Raw genomic sequence first — 16845 nt, 5'->3', positions numbered from 1 at the left:
AATGGGCCTCAGTCTAACGTCTGATTCAAAATAAACATGCGATGTCAGAATAGATAATTACATGACTGCCAAATAACCTTTAATTTTTATAACTAATAAAGTATTCAATAAAGCAAATAAAAACTACTTGATTTTTCTCCTAGGTCGCTCGACAAAATGCCCTGGAGATTACTCTGCATATCTGGAAGAATCTGGTTCTTTCCCGGAACGAAAGGGGAACAGTGTGTTCCATGGAACTCATCAAGGAGTCAACTTCAGGACAAGAAAGTGAAGGAGGAATGTAGCCCAGAATAGCTCTGCGCCAGCCTTGTTTCGGTGGATTGAAGAAAGACTCACTTATCTGCGTAACGATAAATGGGCATTTTGTTGATGGAGCCTTTTCATTTAAAGTGGAATAATATTTTATCTAAACTGCTTTTAATGGTAATCATTGCTCTCTAACGTTCCTACTGTACCTCAAGTGTGCTGCGTTAACCTGTTTGGATGGAGGTCTCTGAGCTCCGGAACGTTTGTGAAGAGTTTGATGCGGGTGGGACGCTGATAGCTGTGGGATCGAAGATGGCGACTTCGGGGAGTGATTGTGATTTTCCTTCACCAAGCAGCAAAAGTGCGTCGGAGACTCCGCAGAAAGTGCGGCAACTGCTGTCCGACAGCATCGCAGAAACGTAAATTCAACGCGGCTCGGGGTTATTGCTTCCTCCCGGTGGTGTTGGTGCGCGGATGCCCTTCTGGGCATGGGAATGAATGGGCCCAGCGTCACCACTCAGTCCCCCGACAACCGTGCCGAGGGATTGTTTTTCACCACAAATCCGTTTGGTAACGTTTACTAAAGAGAATTAACTGCAAAAGAGAAGAGCCATGTACCTAACCTCAGTCCCTAATCTCTGGTGCATCCCCATACACATTGTACCGCCTTTGTTCTTGAGTCAGATGGTTGTGAGTTCATCCCAGTCCAGAGATTTCATCATATAATCCAGTGTTGATGCCCGACTATATTTTTTGTCCTTTGTTCCCTTGGCCAGGGTATAGAGAAAAATACCTTGTCTCTCTTCAGATTGGTGCCACAGGATCCTCGTAGGGTAGTTAGACGTTCAGTTAACAACTCGTATAGAATGGCAGTTTTAACAGTGAAATGCTTCTTAAGCAGGTTATTTCAATGGTCACAGCACAGGAGGCCATTCAACCTGTTGAGTAATCAATTCAGCTAATCATATTCCCCTGCAATTTTCTTCCATTCAGATACTTATTCAGCTCCCTTTTGAATGCCACAATTGAATCTGCTTCCTCTTCTAAATCTGGCACTGCATTCCAGACGAGTACCAATTATTGAATTTTTTTTTGCTCTACTGATGTTTTATATTCCCTGGTTTTTCACACACCCATCAATGGAAACAATTTTGCTTTATCTATGCTGTCTATACCCTTAATGATTTTAAATGCTTTTATCAGATCCCCTTGTAGCCTCTGTTCCAAGTAGAATAGTCCCAGTTTATCCACAACTCCTGGAACCATTTTGGTTAACTATTTTTGCACCCGAGATAAAAAAAACTTCTCTGCCTTTCCTAAAGTGTAGTGCCTAGAGCTATTTTCTGCTTTATAAAGATTTATTAAGATTTCTTTTCTCTTGAATTCCATGTCTCTCTATTGTAAATCTCAGGATGCTCTGTACTTTAAATACTTTACCTATCCTGCCACTTTCAACAAACTATGCACAGATACTCCTAAATCTCTCTGTTCTTGCACCTGTTTTAGAAACTTTTTAAATTAAGTTTTTGGGCTCTGGGCTTTGCTGGCAAAGGCCAGCATTTATTGCTCTCAAGAAGGTGGAGGTGAGCTGCCACCTTGAACCGCTGTAATCCTACTGGTGAAGTTATTCCCACAATAATTTTGGTCTTGGAGGTGCTGTCAGAATAGCATAGGTGAGTAACTGGTGTGTTTTGTAGATTGATAAAGACAAATGAAAAATATTCCATTATACTCCTGACTTAAGCCTCATAGAAAGTGGAACGGATTTGGCACATCAGGAAGTGTGTCGATTGCTGCAGAATATCCAACCTCTGACGTACTCTTGTCACTACATGTATATGGCTGATCCTGTTGCGTTTTTATCAATGGTGATCCTTGGTGTTGATGGTGGGGTACTCAGCAATGGTAATGGCATTGAAAGTCAACGATAGATGACTTGACTATCTTAAACAAGAGAGAGTCTATGACTGACACTTTTGTGGCACAAATGTTAATATGACATCAGCCTGTGGCTAAATATTGTCTAAGTCTTGCTGTCTACAGGAATGGACTGAATCATTGTTGAGGACTTGCAAACAGATTTGAACATTATGCAATGATCACCACTTTTGACATTATGGTGGGAAGAAGTCCATTGAAGAGGCAGTTATAGTTAGTTAGGCCTGGAATATTCCTTGAAAACCTTTCTGTGATGATATCCTGGGCTGGGATGATCGACCTCCAACGTTCTTCCTTTGCGCGAAGTATGACTTCAACCATTGGGTTGCTTTTCCCTTGATACCCATTGACTTCAGTTTTACTAGGTTGCCTTGATGCTATGCTTGATGAATTGCTGCCTTTATGTCAAGGGCAGCAGTCTCACCTCACTTCTGGAATTCAGCTCTTGGATTACTGTATGAAACAAAGCTGTGATGAGGTCTGGAGCCAAGTTGTCCTTGCAAAATTCAAACTGGCATTGGTGAGCAAGTTATTGGTGAGTAAGTCCCACCTGATGACACTGTCAACAAAGCCTTCTGTCACTTTGCTGATGTTTGAGAGTAGACTGATTGTGGGATAATTGGCTGCATTGAATTTGTTCTCCTTTTATGGGCAGGACATATCTGGACAGTTTCCTACATTGTCAGGTAAATGATAGTTTTTTAACTGTACTTGAGCAGCTTGCTCCTAAAGGTTCTGGAATGTGGGTTTTCAGTACTGTGGCTATGAATTCGTTGTATAGGTTTTGCTGTATCCGGTGCTCAGTCATTTCTTGATAACACATGGAAGTAAATCAGATTGGCTGAAGACTGGCTTCTGTGATGGCAGGGGCCTCAGGAGGAACCTGTGATGAATCATATATTCAGCACTCCTGGCTGAAGATAGGATTTCTTTATTAGTCACATGTACATCGAAACATATAGTGAAATGCATCTTTTGCACAGTGTTCTGGGGGCAGCCCGCAAGTGTCATCATGTTTCTGGCACCAACATAGCATGCCCACAACTTCCTAACCTGTACGTCTTTGGAATGTGGAAAGAAACCGGAGCACCCGGAGGAAACTCACGCAGATCGCAGACATGGGGAGAACGTACAAACTCCTTACAGGCAGTGACCGGATTTGAACCCAGGTTGCTGGTACTGTAAAGCATTACGCTAACCGCTACGCGAATGTCTCAGCCTTGACATTAGCACTCATGTCTGGGCCACACCATGGTGTGATTTGTGCTCTCTAGTTTATCATTGCCACCTAAATGTAAAATTTCACCTGCCATCCATCTGCTCGTTCCACCAGCCTGTATGTATCTCCTTGTATTCTATTACCATCTTCCTTGGAGTGTCAGCCTAGTTTATATGCTCAAGTCTCTGGAGTGGAATTTCAATCAACCATTTTCTGATGGGCTTGTTTACCCACTGAGCCAAGTTTGCTGCTAAGGCTCACACCTGATGATCACAAACGTATTGCTCAAAAATAAACTCAAGTTACTACCATTGCTGAGCTAGTAGAAGATCTAGCATTATAGTATTGGTATCCAAGTGTTATTAACCTTTGTTTCCTAGCGATCAGTCAAGTTCCATCCTTGAATCACCGGATGACAGTGATTTACCAGGATTGCCCGTTCCTTGTGACTCGGCTAATAAAGAAGCTTTTTTCTCACGGGTTGAAACTTTCACAATATCCTTCAATGTTGTCATATATTCACAGAGGCATGCATCAAAGATCTTAGTGTTTAAGTATAACAAACTGTAACACCCAATGGTTCAATTACAGAGTATTTCCTGTACTTGAGTGGAAAGAGCATTCTGGGTTAGGTAATGCCAAGGTGAAGCACTGGTGCTGACAAGTTCTAGGTCAACTTTGAGGTATTGAATTTCTGGTTCAGTGGAGGAAGGCTCATGTGACATGTAAATGTGCTATTGATTAATGGATCATTTAAAAGAGATAGGAGGAAGACAGCTCCAGATAGTTAAAAGGCTAAAACCAGCATGGGCATGAGGGGCAAAATGACAGCCTCCTGGAGGATGGTTTCTTGTTTTTTCAAGGTGAAATAAAAAGCAGAAAATAATTGATAGAAGAAATCTTAACATGAATTTGCATATTAAATGCTAGGAGGTAACGAAGTGCCATGTGTGAGGCTGCATCACAGTAGGGCCAAGGTTCGACTGGTGATTTGTACTGAGATAGCTGAACAACCACAAACTGCTGTGAACTGTGCTAGGTTGGGTAAAAGGCCAGATATGCAGCAGAAGAGCAGAGTTGCTGTATCTAGAAAACTACAGTCTGATTTATTTCCAGTGCCCCATATGGTTGGCTAGCTTGTCCCTACCAATATGTAGGTGCATAATGAATGACCATTTATTCAAGCCTTCTGAAGGGTGTAGTGAGTCAACAACCTCACAGAGTAGAAGAAAGAGAATCTGGGAGGGAACTTAAGAAATGTTTTGGACAAACTGCATCATTCCTGGTATGCAGCTCTTCCTTCCCACTTTCCTCCTCCATACATAGTTGTGGAAGGAGTTGGAGCCTTATTTTGAGCCAGCAGTGTTCTACTGAACTCAGCTGATGGGAGGTGGCACTTCCCCCTCCTTCTCCATGCCTGTGATGTTATGGGATTAAGAAAACTATGCTCCCACTCTGCATACACAAGTGACCATTAATTTTACGACAGACTGAGAATAAAATAACTTGTGGTGGGAATGTTGTGCACAAAGTTGGGAAAGCTTCCTGATGAATGGACTAAGCACTTTTTTCTTGACAAAGATACTCATTCAGGTGGGCTGGGATGTCGTTTGAGCTCTCCCCTTTACAATGTGCTAAGTATGGCTGGACCAATGTTGAGTGTGATATGTTGAAGTGTTCCAGTTGTCAAGCTTTCCTGTGCGCGACTCTGCATCCATTACTGGACGTCAATAAATGTAAGATGTGTGTTTTATATTGAACCAACAGCTTGTTCCTTTTTAAATTGTTTTTATTTGCCTTTTCACCTTCCAGGTCAATCTTTACTCTGATGTAAAACAAACACGCTTGCTCAAGCTTTGTTGAAGGCCTAGACCCTGTAGAGACCATGGAAGATTAGGGTCTGATTTTTTTCCCCATCACCATTCAAGCCCTGCCCCAACTCAACGATGCATGAATTAAGCTCCAAAAAATACTTATTTTCAAAAATAACAATACAACTACAGGGAGAAAATGGCTTATTTAACCCAGCAGGTACATGCTGGTTGTTAGGTTCCACCCTATTTATTTGAACCTGATCAGCAAGATTCCTTTTCTCCTCCTGAAATTAACTGTCTTCCTCTTAAATGCATCCTCTTTGTGGTAGTAAGTTCACATTCCAATTATTTTATAGGTTAATTTGTAATATAGAATCCCTGTTGAAATTACTGGTGGATTTCTTATATCTATGGCCCCCATTTTTAGAATCCTACACAACTGGAAACATCATCTGCACAGCTATCTTTTCAAATCTATTTGTAATTTTTAATTAGGTCACCCCTCAGTTTTCTACTTTAAGGCGAAGGGAACAAGCTGTTTGACTTTTCTTGAGAGTTACAACTTCTCAGTTCCAGTATCGTCCTTAAGTCTTTTTTGCATCTGTTCTAATGCCATTCATGACCCTAATGTAACACGGAGATGAGAACTGTGCAGAGTATTTCTTTTGCACTCTTCTCCCTCAATCCCTTGTGCCTCTGAGACACCTTCTTGAATTTACATTTTCCCTGCCTTAGTATCCTACTTATTGATGATTCCCATATGCTCAAGTAGTGAAATCTACCTCGTACCAAACTTGTGATGAGCAATGAACTGTTCAGAGTTTTCCTCAACTGGTTTTATGTTGAGGAGTGGTTTTACTTAAAATGGACCTAATTTTTTTTTTGCAATTTTTACCTTTAAGATAAAGAAAGGGTCGCTGGGCTGCGGGATAGTTTGAAAACAGCGCACGAGAAGTTCTGCTTCTGGCCTGACAGTCCCTGTCCAGGTGAGGTGGGAGGAAATATGTAGAATTTTCTGTGTTCCTCACTGTGCAATTAAGGCTCATATCTGCAAGTACTTGCAATCCATTCTTCCTTATCTCCTATTTTCTTTCTTGTCCTGGAATGCAAATTCTACATACAGTTGGTTGGGGGTTGTAGATAGTGGTCATTATAACAGTTTAAATTCAAGGTAATGGAAGATTATTAGTACCCTGATAATCTCAAAACTTGGCCTTAAAGTCTTTTGAGAATAATCATCTGTTTTGTTGAAGCTGAATATTGTTAAGCATTGCATGATTAAGTAGACATTGCCATTTCCCTGCTCCTAACTTGTTCTGCCTGTTTACTTCTTTTTGGGGAATGAATGAATTCTTAAAAATCTGGCACAAGAAGTTTTGTCCTATGGGCAGTGATTGAATTAGACAAGGTTCTCCATGTTTAAAAGAATTGGAGCTAATTTTATTGAAACATAGTTCTGGGATAGTTTGATTTGGTAGCCATTGAGAGACTGTTTTCCATGGTTGGTGTCAAAAATTGCGGTTCAAGATAAACTATTTGTTATTTAGATTGAGATGAGAAAAAAAGATTCTTCACCCAGAAAGAATGAAATTCTCTGTCCCAGAAATCAGTGGATGCTCAGCTGTTTAATCTCAGTCTTGAGGTAACAAATGAACTTTTGAACAAAGGTGGACTTGAGATAATTTCATAATTTTTCATAATTTTATTTACAGCGTGGTAACAGGCCCTTCCGGCCCAACGAGTCCACGCCACTCATTTTAAACCCATATTAACCTACCCGTACGTCTTTGGAATGTGGGAGGAAACCGGAGCACCCGGCGGAAACCCACGCAGACACGGGAGGACGTACATGCTCCTTACATACAGTGACGGGAATGGAACCCCGATCGCTGGCACTGTAATAGCATCGCGCTAACTGCTACACTACCTTGGAAGATCAACCACAATCTTATTGAATGCAGATTAGACAGAAGGCCTACCCTTACTCTAATTTACTCTACCCTTACTTAAATGATTTTAAAAATATGAGCAATGTCAAAATCAAAATGATAGTAGGACTGAAAATTTAAAGTAACTTTTTGTGAAATTAGGGACTGGAAATGAACAGTGGAAAAATGAGGGAAAAGATGGGCAAAGAGGGTATTAGAAGTGTATCTCCAGAACAATACAAGAAACATTTGGATTGAGAAAAGGGCAATGGGTATGATGACCTATTCCAGTGTGTTCTATGTGAGAGTGCCTAGTCTTATATAGTCTAGGATTGTCTAGTCTTTTATATTAGGATAAACCCCTTGATGAAGGTGATGGTAGATATGCCCTTGTTTTCTTTTTTGACCAAGGACTTAATGCCTTGTGAAGAGGAGATCAAAGCAGATCAAGGGGAAACAAATAACAATGGTGTAATGTCTCTTGTTCCTTTAAGTGTCAGTGTCATTTTATGCATGAGTTGGAAGTGTTGAGGCCTTTTCTTTCTTGTGAATTTCCCTCCTGTTTTTCTCTCTGTGTACAATACAGTAAGTTTGTGAGCAGTGGATTTTTCCATGGTAACTTTGAATGAAGCAGGTCAAGGACTGGATGACATCTATGTAGGTTACTCCATTTTTTTTCCATTTTCCTGGCAGATCGTTTCTGGGCTTTACCTCTGAATGAACCAGCAGCCCTCCTTCATGGGATGGTGGAGCGGTTCAAGAGTCTGTGCTTGCTGGATGTCCAATTACCGGTCCTCAAACAGGATGACCTCAAAGACATGGTGAGTTCAACAGGTTGACCACCCACCCAGCTCCTGTCTCTCTGCTGGGGTATCATTCCATGGGCCACAGGGTCCCCTTCATCAGGCTGCTTTCACCTTAGTTTTGCTGACATGCAGCAGTTTTGACTCAATGCTTCATCTTTTTTTTCATCTCATCTGCAGTAATATTGATTAAATGAGGTCACAGGAAGTTGAAGTGACTCCATGCATTGAGTCAAAACAGCTCGGGAGAATTTTCCATACTGGACAGAGGGCAGTAATAAGCTGGAAATGTAACTTGTGCTGAAGCAAAACTTCCTTTTGAGCTTCCTGTGTGACAAATAATTTTTTTTCATTGACCTAGGAGTATAAGTGCATAGTTTGTTGAAAGTGGCATCACAGGTAGACAGGGTGATGAAAAGGCATTTAGTATGCTGGTCTTCATCAGTCAAGGCATTGAGTGTAGAAGTTAGGACATTATGTTCCAGTTGTATAAGTTTTTGGTGAGGCTTCACTTGGAGTACTGTGTATAGTTTTGGTCACCCTATTATAGGAAAGACATGGTTAAACTGGAAAGAGTGCAGAAAAGATTTACGAGGATGATGCCAGGACCAGAGGGTTTGAGTTACAGGGAGAGGTTAGCAAGTCTAGGTCTTTATTCCTTGGAACATAGGAGAATGAGGGGTGACCTTATAGAAATGTTTAAAATTATGAGAGGCATGGATAAGGTGGATGGTTATAGACTTTTTTCCCAGAGAAAAGGAGTCCAAAACTCAGGGCATGGGTTTAGGGTGAGAGGAAAAAGATGAAAGGGAACCTGAGGGGCAACTTTTTCACGCAGAGGGTGGTGAGTATATGGAACGAGCTGCCTGAGGAAGTGATTGAGGCTGGTACAATAGTATCATTTAAGAAGGATTTGGATAGGTACATGGAGGGCTGGGGCTTGGAGGGGTATGGGCCAAACGCGGGAAATTGCAGCTACCTAGGTGGACAGCATGGTCAGCATGGACTTGTTGGGCCGAGGGGCCTGTGGCTGTGCTGTATTACTCAAATACTCTACAACACAATGAAGAACAGGTCAGTGCAGAAGCATATGCGATGAGTTTCCATTTTGATGCAGAGAGCAGAAAGATGAGAATCTTTAGTGCATTGAAGAAGCAGCTTGTTATCCTCTTCTGGTGGTGTAACAGCTCATTAAGGCCTGGTTGCCAGATGGGTGAAGTCCTTGCTAAAACTTGGCTCACTGATACAAGTGCTCCTCAAATTTCTTTGTGATAGTGAAGTTCCTTGATATAGATCACTGTCTATTGATATCCTCCTTCGTGTTACTGTTACTAAATTGATCATTTGAAAACCCACTGGTGTGCTGGTCTTGGATCAAACAATGGTGAATTATGAATCCATTGTTCCTGGGAATGATACCAGATTTACTTATTTTGAATTCAGTGGTGATAGTACAGTAAATGCAGCACTGACCTCCTCCTCTCAAACAGACCATCATGGAAGAAACCATCAGTGTCCTGTTGCAGTTGATAGAAGATGAATTAAAGTGTAACGCTACGGGAGACAGTCCTGTGCTGAAAAGCAGTGGGGATCTCCTTTCTGTCCATGTTTCAGCCTGTATCCTTGCTCTGTCTGGCTGGACTGCTGGGTAAGAATCCAAAATGAATTAGCAGTTTCTGGATGCTTTCGTGGACCTGTTGCCTGCTTGGAATCACTGCTAGATCTTGAAACAACATTTTATTACTGTGTCCTTTACCCCTCATCACACAATTTGCTTCTCAGTCAGAGAATCCAGTGATTTATCACCCATGTTATCCATGACCTTTCAACCTTCAGCACCTCCTCCTTCCCCCATCTTCTCAAAGCACAAAGGCTAACAATGAAATGCAGTTCCACAGACAATGACCATCTTCTTTCACCCAAAACTTTGGCCATTCTTCTTAAGCATGGATAGGTAGTACCAGCAAGTGGTTCAGTCATTGTCGAAAGTGCAACAGTCAAAATACATGCAGTACACTCCCACAAAAAGAAATATGCAAATATGATAAAGGGATGAATATTGTCCTGGGGAACTCCACAAAATACAATTTGAAGTAGTATCATGGGATCTTTTACATCTACACAAGGCGGGGGGGAGGGGGGGGTGGTTTGCGAAGGAACCTCTGTTTGACATCAGAACTGAGAGAAGGCACATCCAGTCATGCAGCACATCCTCAGCACTCTGCTGGAATTTGTCTTTTGCATGCTCTCCACCACGAAAGATCCAATTATGGACATAAGACTGAGCTGTATCTATGCGTTGTGATTTGATGCATATAAAAAGTGAATTTCAAATGGGATTGCTGGACTGTGTGTCTGTACACCCCACTGCATGACACATCTCCCAGCTGAGTCACTGAGGAGGGTGAGGGGCTAATGGTGTGGGGAATCAGAATCTGTTTCTAAGTGGGATTTGCACCATCACATTTATCTAACTCTCTTTCCTTTATTTCCAATGTGACTAGACCTTCCTCAGATTTCCATCAACTGCCAGTTATCACCTGCTCCTATTGCATGAGGAAGGTGGGCCTGTGGAGTTTTCAGCAGATTGACACCGTTTGCTCAGCGAATGATCCTGACAACCCTGTGTGTGGTACCTCTCCACAGGAGAACAAATCAGAGGCGTCAATGCCAACTCCCCCTGCCATGTCTCCCCGTAGGATGATTACACGGAGCCAGGATGCTGCCCAGATACAGACCAATGAACAGGTACCATAATCTTCTCTTTGGCTTATTCCTATCATATTCACACACTCCTTTGCTAAAACTATGATTTCTTTTTTCTTTTAATCAGCATGAAACCAGCCCTTTGCCTATTGGGGCTCGGACACGGAGTCGAGATGCCCACAGCCCTACTCTGGTCGATCGAAGTGAGCCAGAAACCATCAGTCCACACCAGCGGAATAAGCGGCCTGTGACTCGAAGCATGGGCCAGGGCGATGTACCCTCCAGCCCACAGAGGAAGCCTAAGCGTCTGCGCCTGTCTTCATCTACCAGCTCTGTAAGTAGCGACATGAAGTGAGAGGATCACTGGGGAATACTGTGCCACCAAGCTGTTACGTTGGCAAATCCACAGCACTCAAAATCAAACTACAAAATGTACTGGAACTACATATCAGAGTCAGCTCACTGTCACACCCAGACTCTGAAGCTGTTCCATTTCTGTCCACTTCAGTCCACTGTTGGTAGTCATGTCCTCAGCCAGCTGGACTCTAGGCTCCAAAATTTCTTCCTTAAGTCTCCCTCTCCCTCCCCCTCCCCCCACCCCCCCTCTCGACCTCAGCACTGTTGATGTCGACAGGAGCATGTGCACTGCCCCCCTTCCTGAAGTCAATGACTAGCTCTTTTGTTTAGCTGGCATCGAGGGAAAGAAAGGTTGTTGTCTTGACACAACATCACTAAGCTCTCTATCTCCTTCCTGTACTCCGACTCATCGTTATTTGAGATAAGGCCCACTACAGTGGTATCATCTGCAAACTTGTAAATGGAGTTAGAGCAGAATTTGGCCACACAGTCGTGAGTGTATAGGGAGTAGAGCAGGGGGCTGAGGATGCAGCTTTGTGGGCACCTGAAGGATGTGATTTCACTGGAGAGCGTGCAGAGGAGATTCACCAGGACGTTACCTGGATTGTAGTAATGGAGGGAGATTGGATGGGCTGGGCTAGTTTCCCCTGGAATGAAGGAGGCTAAGGGGTGACCTGATAGAAGTATATAAGATTATGAGAGGAAATAGATAGGATAGATAGTCAAGGTCTTTTTTCCCATGTTAGGAGTATGAAAAACAAGAGGGCATAGGTTTAAGATGAAGGAGTTTTAAAGAGAATCTGAGGGGTACGTTTTATTTTCACAGAGGGTGGTTGATATCTGGATCTTCTGCCAGAGGAGGTAGTAAAGACTGGTACAATTACTATGTTTAAGTGGCATTTAGACACTTGAATAGGCAAGGCACAGAAGGATATGGTCCTAATACAGGCAAATGGGGTTGGTGTAGATGGATGGGGCGGAAGGCTGTATGACTCTGACTCTATGACTGGAAAATTGCAAGTTGCCTTGTTGAATAAAGGATGTGTAGTTAAACCAAATAACTACACAGCAATCAGTTGAATCTCAGTGGTGGGTAATCTCAGCAATCAGTTGAATCTCAGTGGTGGGTAAGCTTTAGAAATGATAGTCAGGGACATAACTGGCAGTCATTTAATTAGAGGGGAAAGTGTGGGGGAACCGTGAATACTGAGGGTTAGTTGGAGCTTTCAAGGCAGGTTTGGAGATATATTTGTTAGGAAATGATACAAAACACATGGATCAAAGGCAGGTAAATGGATTGATGAGCTGTGATCCGATTGAATGAGTAGGTGCTGAATGGGCATCTTTTATCCTGTGGCCAGTTCACTAACCAAGAAATAGACACAGTGGGCAGAAAGACCTAGTTCTGTGCTGTACAACTCCATGACCTTATGACTCAATGAAACCCAGATAATAATGACCACTTGGGTTGGCACAAGAAAGTAGTCACAGTCCATGAAATTACACAGTGGCGAGGAGCATTTGGGAGAAGATAGGTGGATGTAAAGGAGATTGGAAAGTCCAGAAAATACACTGGTAATTCTAAGTATGTTGTTGAGTAAGGTTCTGTTTGATTCCATTTTCTTCCATTTTAACTATGTTTTACAGGATAGTAACCGGGGATACTTCAACCCTGTCTCCCAGCACAGGGATTGGTGTCCATGGATTAGAAGAGAACTAAAACCAGGAGATAAGCTACACAGCCCAGAGCCAGAGGAGCAGGGCTTGACCCTTGGGTCACCTGAGAAGACAGAGCCAGGGTGGAAGGCAGTAATTGAGGTCCTGTTGTCACTGAAAGGATCTTGCAGCCCAAACGAGGGCTTGGACAGCATTGTAAGTAGACAGTTTTGCTTTTTATAAGGCCGTTCATGTTCCTCTTTCCTCAAAAGGATGAATTCCTTGCAGAATATTATTCAACTGACAGGAATCCTAGATGGTGAGTGGAGTTAGGACAAAAACTATGGAGATTTAAATAAGCAGTTCTAATTAGTAGTGGTGACATCTCGTGGCAGAAAATCGGTATAATGCCTGCTTTTACTTTTACTCTATTGACGGCCTGTCCGATTTGTAAATCTTTTGATCATTCTGAGGTCTGATCTGAGCATCCATTAGATTCCCAGACACTGGCAGCATGCTGTGGCCTGTTGCTAATCTCCAATTTAAAAAGCTGCTTAATTTGGATGCCAAGATTGGAGTCCTTGTCAAGTTTTAACGGGAGGGAGAGAGAAATATTTAACCTCTGCCTGCTTTTGTCTCCTTCCACATCCTGGGAAGCTGCAGAGATCATTATCCTGGCCAGATTGGCCAGTGTTGCTTATTCAATCAGACAGGATAGTTTATTTGTGCCCACAATCATCCTTCAGGTTGCCCTTCATTTGAAGCACTCAACATAATTTTTTTACCTTTTGTATTGGGAGAGATCCTATTGGAGCTGAGAATGGGTTGGATTCATCGGTCTTCTGTGGGAGGTAAGGGTGGGGATGGGGGGGGGGAGGGTGGGGTTGGTATCACACACACCCAGCCCAGATGGGCATGGCATTTTCCTTTCTTTGCTTAAGTGGGTTTCTGGCTAATGGTTCTCTCTGCAACTGATTAGAGAGATGCTGTGAATTCTGTGCTGACCTTCTCATGCTCTTCCCATCTGGAGTAACTAGATGCAGCAAAATGCCATGTTATCCATGGTAATGTTATAGTTCAGGAGGAGGCTATTTGGCCCCTTTAGTCAATACTCCAGTCAAGCAGGCCCTGCTCATGTACTTTTTTTTATGTGGTTAGTCTCTTTCAGAAAAATCGAGCAAGGTGTTCCGAATATTCCGACAGTGGCAAGTCCCGTGTTCCCTATAGTGAGAGTCTTCCTTTAGAGGCGCTGGAGGTGCAGCATCTTTAACCAAAAAAGGGAGAAGTAAATGTCTAACCTTTGCCTGGTTTTGTCTCCTTCCATTTCCAACGGATTGGGTGATGTTAGTTTTGAATGCTTACAGCCTGGATGGGCTTGAAATCTCTTTGTACCAACTGACAGATTAAAACGAACTCCAGGTTTCTTAGAAACATACAAATGTCTTTTCAAATAAAGCAGCAAAACTTGCAAAAAAGAATGGAACTGGTCCATGTTTAATACATCCTTTACTCTGTTAAAGGGCCCCACCTTTGCTGATTCTTGTCTCAGCTTCATTGGTATTCATTTTCTTCTGGTTTTGCATATAATAAAATGGCACAACTGTTTGTGCCAAGTATGAATAAAGACTGTCTGTTTTAATAAGATAATTAATTGCCCTTTAATCTGTAATCCAATAAAAAGTTCCTATCGTGCATTGTGAGGGAAGGGATGTGACATGAACATCAAATGCAATTTGGTCTGGGTGTCATGGTAAATTTTAAGAATGCAGAAACATGAGAAACCATTCTGTCCCCTTCCATACATTCTGCCATTCAGTGATACCACAGCTGAGAAAGCAGAGGAGTTGTAATGCTAAGTTTAGAAAGGAATCCCAGGCTGTTTAACGCCACGTGCTATCCCACTACAGCACCATTCTGACGTGGACAAGACTGCAGAATAAAGGCGGGCAGGCTGAGTAACTCCCCCATGCCTCTCCCCATACCACCACCATGAGTCATATCAAAGACACATCAAAGGTCTACTAAATGCTGTTTAAATTATGGACAAAAAACTGGTGGAGTTTAGGGTGTCAAAACCAGATTCCAATGAGAAGTAACAAGACGGGGAAATATGAGGAGAAAGGAATTCGATATGGCTGCCAATAGCACAACCATGTTATTGAATATAGAACTCTGCAGTGTATCAGGCCATTCAATGTATTGTAACTATGCTGGGCAAGAGCTATTTGATTATTTCACTTGCTGGCTCTTTTCCCATAGCCTTGTAAATGTTTCCATGTAAATATTTCTCCAATTCCCTTTTGAAAATTGCTATTGGATCTACTTCCACCACGATTTGGGCACTATGTTCCTGATCATAACAAGTTTATTTTAAACACAGGGTTCTTTTTCCTCCTGCCTCTGGTTCTTTCACCAGTACCTGGCTTCTGACCCATCTGTCACTGGAAATGTTTTCTGTTTTGTTACTTTGTCAAATATTGCATGTTTTTGGGAAATCCCTTCTCACCATTTTCTGCCGTAAGAACAATCACAGGTTCACCAGTAATCCTTGTTGTCTGATTGCCCCAGTCTGCTGCTGCTCTGTGGTGCAAACTTCACAGCATCAAGTTGAACATGACCCGTCCCTGCAAAAAAAATTAAAGCAGTTTTAAACTAAATAGAAAACACTGATTGGTAACTGAAACCCTACAGAGACTATTGATAGCAAAAGTTCATCCAGAGAGTTCATCTCGAGTTCATAAGCTGTTTTTACAATGTCCTTTGAACCTCATGAATAGTTTCAATGTTGAGATCAGTTACACAACCCAATCATGAGAGCCCTCGCTAGTGTAATCGGAACCAGAACCCTTTGCTGCCCTCCTCACGTCCTTAATTTATAGTAGCGTTCAGTGCATCCTTGCTGCTGTCAAACTGCAAGTGGCCTCACTGTGACCCGGGTTGGATCCTGACCTCGTACTGTCTATGTGGAGTTTGCACTTTCTCCCCACGACTGTCTGGGTTTCCCCAGTTTCCTCCCATCTACCATAGATGTGCTGGTAGGTCAATTGGCCCTGGTGTAGGTAAGTGGTAAAAGAGCTAAAGGGAAGTTGATAGGCACGTGGGAAGGAATAGGCTCCAGGGAAATAAGAGGATTAATGGGATTGTTCTGCTGGGAACAGGCATAAATCCACAGAGTTGAATGGCTGCCTCCTGTATCATAATCAGTAAGGTTATGAATGGAACTGTCTGCCTGCTGATGGACTCCCACAATACACAGCTGCCTGAATGACCACAGATTTAAGAATCAGGCAACATGCCATCTGTGAGATGCCTATGGCTTCTCATAACGGCAGTGAAATCACTGGTGCAATGATAATGCAAGCCAATGTCTGTCCTGTGGCTCTCCCCAGTCTGACCCTGTCTGCCCACAACCAAGCAGTCTACCTTCTACACTGTTCTTGACATGCTCTAGTGCAAGCTACAATTACTGTAGGGGTGGAAAATGATTCATTTAAGAAAATCTAGATAAGCTCATGAGGGGAAAATAGAATGGAAGGTTATGCTGGTAGGCTGAGGTGAATAGAGGTGATCAGAGGCTTTTGTGGAATGTAAATATTGGTATAAACTTAAGGCCTCTCTATGCCATGTGTATAAGGTAGTGTTAGGCAGATCTTACAACAGAACAATATTGGTCATATTATAAAGCAGCAGAATGTTAAGCAGAGTGTCTAAGGCAGAACAATTGACCTCAATATTCCTCTGGCTTGACATAAGAAATTTAATTCTTCTCATCATACAGTGATCCTGGAAGGGGCTTGGTCTGTAACACAGAAGCCTCCCCAGTCAAATAACTTGCTGCCAGTTTACCCTGTGAAGAATGGCTATCTGGAAGGATTATTGCATGATTTTCTCAAAGGTCTTAGACTCCAATATCCTAACCTGGAAGATCAACTGTGGTCTAAATCAGGAAGTGATCACATACCACTAAGTTTGGCTTTGTTGGAGTAAAGGGTGAATATGAAAAATAAACATATAAAGATCTTGCAGATCTTTGCCCTGATGTATAACATATATTTGACTGCAACAATGGTATAAAAAACAGTGCTGTTCCAATCAGTTGTTTTAAGGACTTTAGTCCAAGGCTGTAACTAATTACTACCAGATCACAAATGTAAGCAGGTTCACTTCACTTCATTTTG

General features: G+C 42.4%; 1 protein-coding gene across 1 annotated transcript; it reads left to right on the top strand.

The window, feature by feature from the left end:
- Positions 1-14145, top strand: zc3hc1 (zinc finger, C3HC-type containing 1). The gene is made up of 10 exons (XM_052033730.1): positions 1-665; positions 3784-3898; positions 4989-5139; positions 6120-6203; positions 7839-7966; positions 9439-9596; positions 10453-10696; positions 10782-10988; positions 12659-12883; positions 13826-14145. The coding sequence occupies exons 1-10, from the start codon at positions 484-486 to the stop codon at positions 13892-13894; spliced, it is 1563 nt and encodes a 520-aa protein (XP_051889690.1). The 5' UTR covers positions 1-483; the 3' UTR covers positions 13895-14145.
- The last annotated feature ends 2700 nt before the right edge of the window (positions 14146-16845 follow it).

Source organism: Pristis pectinata, chromosome 19 (assembly GCF_009764475.1).
Source record: "Pristis pectinata isolate sPriPec2 chromosome 19, sPriPec2.1.pri, whole genome shotgun sequence".
NCBI lineage: Eukaryota > Metazoa > Chordata > Chondrichthyes > Rhinopristiformes > Pristidae > Pristis > Pristis pectinata.
This window is presented reverse-complemented; position numbering and strand designations above follow the sequence as displayed.